The sequence below is a fragment of the Blennius ocellaris genome (genome assembly GCF_963422515.1).
Source record: "Blennius ocellaris genome assembly, chromosome: 15".
Classification (NCBI taxonomy): Eukaryota; Metazoa; Chordata; class Actinopteri; order Blenniiformes; family Blenniidae; genus Blennius; species Blennius ocellaris.
Genome location: NC_137664.1, coordinates 20,027,161 through 20,033,160, shown reverse-complemented (window position 1 = coordinate 20,033,160; position 6,000 = coordinate 20,027,161). Strand labels below are relative to the sequence as shown.

General features: G+C 42.6%; 1 protein-coding gene across 1 annotated transcript; it reads left to right on the top strand.

Annotated features, from left to right (window-relative positions):
* Window positions 1-369: 369 nt before the first annotated feature.
* ssna1 (Sjogren syndrome nuclear autoantigen 1) lies at window positions 370-3,262 on the top strand. Its single transcript, XM_080510348.1, has 3 exons — window positions 370-618; window positions 1,164-1,363; window positions 3,125-3,262. Exons 1-3 carry the CDS (start codon window positions 567-569, stop codon window positions 3,215-3,217), a joined length of 345 nt encoding a protein of 114 aa, XP_080366474.1. The 5' UTR covers window positions 370-566; the 3' UTR covers window positions 3,218-3,262.
* The last annotated feature ends 2,738 nt before the right edge of the window (window positions 3,263-6,000 follow it).

Genomic DNA, 6,000 nt, shown 5'->3' with positions numbered 1-6,000 from the left:
AGTCAATTTACAGTGATTTACAAGGAAATAAAGAAAATACATTAAAACAAGACGATTAAGAAGCCTAATCTTGAACGATTAAGGTTACGTGATGCATTTTTTAAAATGATTAAGAAAGGCATGAAAAGCATAGGCAATAACAATATTTAGCTCAATTGTTTATCGCAAACTTGCTGTTTGTATTATGGCCCCTGAACTGAAATGTGTTTGGCACTCCTATTGTTTTGATGCGTCCTTGCAGTGCATCTTTCCCACCACTCGGGGGCGCCACAGTACAAAGTAAAGCAAATCCAAATCTGTCACACGAAGAAGACCTGCTGCGGTCTGATTGGTCAGTTGCGGGAGCGTCACTCCTCCAGTTGCCCGGGAAACCGGAAGCCGTAAAAGAGCCCGGCAGCTCTTAAATTAAAGTCCCAAACTCTACTTCGGCCGGCTGTGTGGACAAACACCGACTCCTGAAACTACTGTGTGGACAAATACCGACTCCCGAAACCGCTGTGTGGACAAACACCGACTCCCGGAACCGAGAGACTCAGGAGAACCGTGTGTAATAAGCTTCAAGCGTCATGACCCAACAAGCCGCCGCCTTGCAGACCTACAACAACGAACTTGTCAAGTGTAAGTGACCCAGCCTTAAACCTTGTTTTATTGTACTCTGTCGCTTTATAGTCAACTCTTCCTCCCTTTTCTACTGTATTCTGACTTTGAATTACATCAGGCGTGTGTCTGAAACGAGCCCTGCCGTCGACCCAGATCAGGTTTTCTCCTATTCAGTGAGCTCGAACTGCTCTCAATCTGATTAACCTGCACAGATTATGTTGTCTATCACCGAGAAGGGAGGCCAATCTGTAACCCTCTGCAGACCACTGCGCTGCAATTTAATGGTCGTAATGTATAATCGAGCGCCATAAAACTGCCTCCAGAGAAATTCATATTTTGCTGCTCTTCTGTCTATATCTTCACAAAACCAAACAATTGCTTCTGAAGATGGCTTTAATCTCAACACAAAGCCCATTGTCATGAGATCTGCTGGTGCAAAATTCAGAGAAATGTCTCAAAAACGTCTCCCATAGCTGTTGCATTATGGGTGTTTTAAGTTAGGGAGCTTTCGTGGCTTAAATCTCAGAAGAAGAAAAAAATTCTGCAATCTCCTCCTCGCCAAGGTATCGAGGACCTGTGCTCGAAGAGGGATGAGCTGAACCGGCAGATCAAGCAGGAGGAAGAGGAGAAGGAGCGTCTGGAGCACGACATCCAGATCCTGTCGGAGAAGCTCAGGAGGGTGAGCGAGAGCCTGACGCAGAGGCAGGCCGCCCGGGCCACCTTCGACCGCACCATCGCAGAGACCGAGGCTGCTTACACCAAGGTGGGCGTCCACTGAACTCCCCCCCCCCCCCCCCCCGGTCCGAGGAGGGTCGGACCACATGTTTCTCTGAATTCTACAAACACATCTGTCTTCTATTCAGCTTTATCCAATTCAGATAAGGTGGAATCCATCCATTTAATACGATTGTAATCTGTACATCAATCAGTCAATCCAACTTTATTTCTATAGCCCTTTTATAATCACCCGGTGACATCCAAAGTGCTTTACAACAAAGCTAAAACAATACATTAAGAAGTAAATACGAGAATAAATACATAAAAACAAAAAATAAAATAAAACACAGGTGCTGTCTGTAGGAGGTGCGGCGGTGCTGCAGTTTGTTGAAGCCATCCAGAAATTCATAAAACAGAGCATACAGAGTAAAATATAATACACTGCCCTAGGCAGAGTTAAAAGCCAACTTAAAAAGGTGAGTCTTCAGTTTTGATTTAAAAAGGCCGAGATCAGTGATGGCGCGAATGTCGGGGGGTAGTTTGTACATGTGAGATCTTAAAGAGCACTGATTTACATAATTTTGAATGTATTTTTAGACAGTATTATGAATATATATGAATGCATCTGTGCCTAGTTTTTACCTCTGAGACTCTGTCTTAGGTCCAGGAATCCAGTAATCCAGATTTGTGCAACTGAACTAAACTGATTTATTTAAATCGATTTAGAAACATGGATGGATGATTGCAGCCGTTTCCTACAACTGACCCAACCTGTTGAGGCTGGTTGTAACTTTTATATCCACACTCGTTCTTCGATGCTATCGACTTCCTCCAAAATTTATATAATCATTAAAAAAAATCTCCCAGTGTAGAAGAAATCTGAAGCACCGTTTCAGTGGGGTTTCCACTAAAAAACTGTCAGATAGAGTTTGAAAATGTTGGAGTAGAGTTAGAAATACCTGAGGTTCCTGTCCTAACACAACTGACCGGTTTCCTACCTCAGGTCTGGGACCCGGTCTGGACAGAGTCCGAGATGGACAGGAGGTCCAAGGCTTTGCCTGCTGCACCAGTTTCATGACAGCTTGTTTTTTTTTTTTTTAATCATATTAATTCATCTTTATTACGTCTACGCCCTGTTTACACGACAATGTGTTCAGGTGAAAGTGCAATAGTGGTCAATAGTTCTTCTGCAAATCCATGAGTAGGTAAACAAATAACAACAATGTCTGCCTCCAGAGTATCATGACTCCCAGTCCGTGTTCTAGTGGGACATATCTTTATAGTTGAGTCACCATAATAACAGTCTCACTTCACTTTCTGTCCATACGAGTATGTGTACTTACACGTATGATTTCATTCCAAAAATGACCAATAGCACCTACTAGTGGCCCTACAAGTAAACGACAGTTTTCAGCGTTTCAACATGAAGCTTTTCTGAAACAAAGCCAAAACTGTGTTTTCACTTGAAGTGTTGTGTAGACAGGGCCTAATATATAATTCTGGAAATGTGTGAACTGAAGTCGTTCATTTTAAACCCCCATTATTTCCATTTTATTATGAATTCCTGTTCATGTATGCCACAAACCTTCCTGCGAGGAAGATTTTCCTCCACTCTTTAAACTCCAGTGAATGTCTCCGATTCGTCCCCGTCACACACAAACAAACCCTCCCGGGCCGCTCTGATTAAAAACAACAACTCCCTTTTCTAATGACTCCCTACACACACACACACACATATATATATATATATATATATATATATAGAGCTCCATCACCTGGTGAATGTGTGTGTCCTCCTGTCCTGCAGATCCTGGAGAGTTCGCAGTCGCTGCTGAGCGTCCTGAAGCAGGAGGCGGGAAACCTGAGCAAAGAGACGGAGCCTCGCAGGAAGGAGCACTGACCCCGGCAGCCGCAGCCACGGACCAAGATTCTGATTATATATTTAAACTTCTCAATAAATGGATTTCAATCAACACAGTAGCCAACTTCCTTCAAGTTTTTTTTCTATTTATTGAGCTTTTATTTGTACAAGTATGACATCACTTTTTTTTTTCTTAACTTGCTCGAATCAACGATAACTTTACAGTAAGCACATCTGCTGCAATGTCGATTTACAGACGAGGGGGAGATTTAAAAAAAAAAAGGGATGGAGCTTCTACCACAGAGTTGCTACAGTGTGAGTGGACAGAGGTGTTCGTCTCTGCGTCACACCTCTGACATCCGCTTGTCAAAAGGCAGAAGTTAAGTGACCAGTAGCCACGCCTCCACAGTGCGTCCAATCAGAGGGCAGGACAGGGGAGGGGAGGGGCGTTGGCGTGGGTTAGCTCCTCAGCTGCAAACTGGAAACGAACTGACTCGCCCGGTTTTCTTCCAGCACGTCTTCCACCAGGGTGTGTAATTTGACAGCAGCTTCAAGAAGAAATCTGACTGTGTTAAGTGATATTTAAAGTCTTGAGTGTAGAATTTCTAAGCAATAAGGTACGATTTCCCCCAAAAAAAAAAATTCTGAAAGCGCTGTACACTTCATGCTGGTAATTTGACACCAGCCTCACACGACTGACTGGAGTAAAGATGCCCATATAAGGAAATGTGGTTTAAACCTTTCCATTTTTTGGGGCATTTTGCAGCCATTTATTCAAAATCGTCTTCACGGTTTAGCTTCAATGCTAAAGCTACTTTGTCAATGAGGTCGCCAGCTTTCATCGCTCTTTTAATTGTACGTACAGCACCTTTAAAAAAAAAAAAAAAAAAAATACATTCAAAAATACATGAAAACAATCTGTAGTTGTATACATTAGCTATCAAGCTAATGTTATTTGTAGCAAAGGAGCTAAAACGTGCCAACTTGTTACGCAAAGGAGTTTTCAGTTTGCTGTCAGTGGTCACAGTGACAAGGCCGACAATTGTAAGACTTTTGATGCAAGGCTGTGGCGTAGAAGTTTAAAAAAACAAACAAACAAACCTAAAAAGTGGTCATGGCAATCATCGGCAGTGCATTCATCATGAAGTGAAGAGTTTGTTCACAACGGTCTGTACCTCCCAGTTAAAAATAAAAAAAAAAAACCTGACAGACCTGTTAAAACGAACGTCTTCAGCTAGGCGTCTTGTTCTTTAAGTGCACGTTTCCGCTGTCGCCTACCTTTTTCTTCTTCTAACTTATGAGGTGCAAAACAAAGCTCTAAGCATGACAGTGCAAAAAAGACATTTAACATCAAAGACGATACAAAAGATTTTTTTTTTTTTTTTTTTTATCAAACGGTCTCCGTACGGTAGAAAGACTGAAGAAAGTTTCATCTGATTGGACAAGAACAGAAGATGGAACGACGGCAGCGATTAAGAGACGGGTGTAAACTGTACAGCAATACTGGCCGGAGGGGCGTCGATCCTGGACGGAAAGAAAGAATGTGAGGCCGTTACAGCAACACTTTAATCAGTTGGCATGACGACTTAAAAAAAAAAAGATAAAAAAATCTGAATAAAAAAAAAAAGACAATTTATCACAGGTTCTTGCATTCATTCTCACAAATGATAATCATTGTGCCGTAGTGGGATTTTTTTTTAAAATCATGACCCAGATCCGCAGATTTCTCATTTGTTCAATACGTCTGCGCAAATGCTGCTTCCTGCAAAATAACCAGAGTAATTAGATAAATGTAAACTGTTCGACATTCGGGGGTTGATTATGTTTCTGTAAGATGTTGATTATGCTTCTACGCGAGCTCGTAGCACGGCTTGGTCAGAGGAGGTTTGGCCGATCGCGATGGATTTCAATCTACAACTCCTTGGTTATGATGTGCCAACGGCTGCGCTTCACGTAGTTTTTCTAACGACTAGCTCAGGACGTAGCTTTGTGAGGATTAGCACCTGCACCCAACTGCTAGCGAGCGTAGCCTGGCGGAGGTTAGCGTGGCATTGTAATGTGGGCCTAGCATAGTTGGTTCCAGCCCGCCGAGTGCCGTCCAACTGGCCTCCAAATTGCATTTTGCAGCATTTACCGAACAAAAGAGTTTTCTGCGTCCGACCGGACGGCGACAGTCTTCAATGGACCGGAATGTCAAAGTATGTGAGGTCCCACTGGGAAAAAAAACAAGGACAGAAACGCATCTGGTCTGGACGGGGTGGGGCTTCTGCTTCCTCCCACATCAAGCAAAATGTCTCTATGACAAAAACAAAAAAGTTTTTTTTTTTTTGTTTGTTTTTTTTTGTTTGTTTTTGTACATGAGCAGGTTTAGAACATGCAAACAAGCAGGAATAAATACAGGAGAAGTCGGGAGGAGTTTTCCTCAGAGGATATACAGACATTCTAGAGCGGGACGCTCCCTCTCTTCACCAGCAGTATGAACATTACAGACGTTATTGGCCAAGGTCACTTCTTTCAAGCTTGTTTTTGTTGTTGTTGTTGTTGTCGTTTTGTTTTATACAGAGTTGCTACTGATTGACAGCCCTCCCCTCCCTCTTGGGGTGCATATGTTCCCTCCTAGCCGGTCGTCCAGCAGCTTGGATACAGCATAGTTTGCCAGAGAACGTAGAGAAAAAAAAGGCATACAGAAGCTTGATAAAGAGGACCGATGGAGTTAAAATCAAGACATGCCATACAAAAACAACCAAAAATAAGTGGGGGAAAAAAAACCATTTGTGGCACCCTTTCATCATTTTTTTTTCCGTGTGTGTTTGAATCTGCTG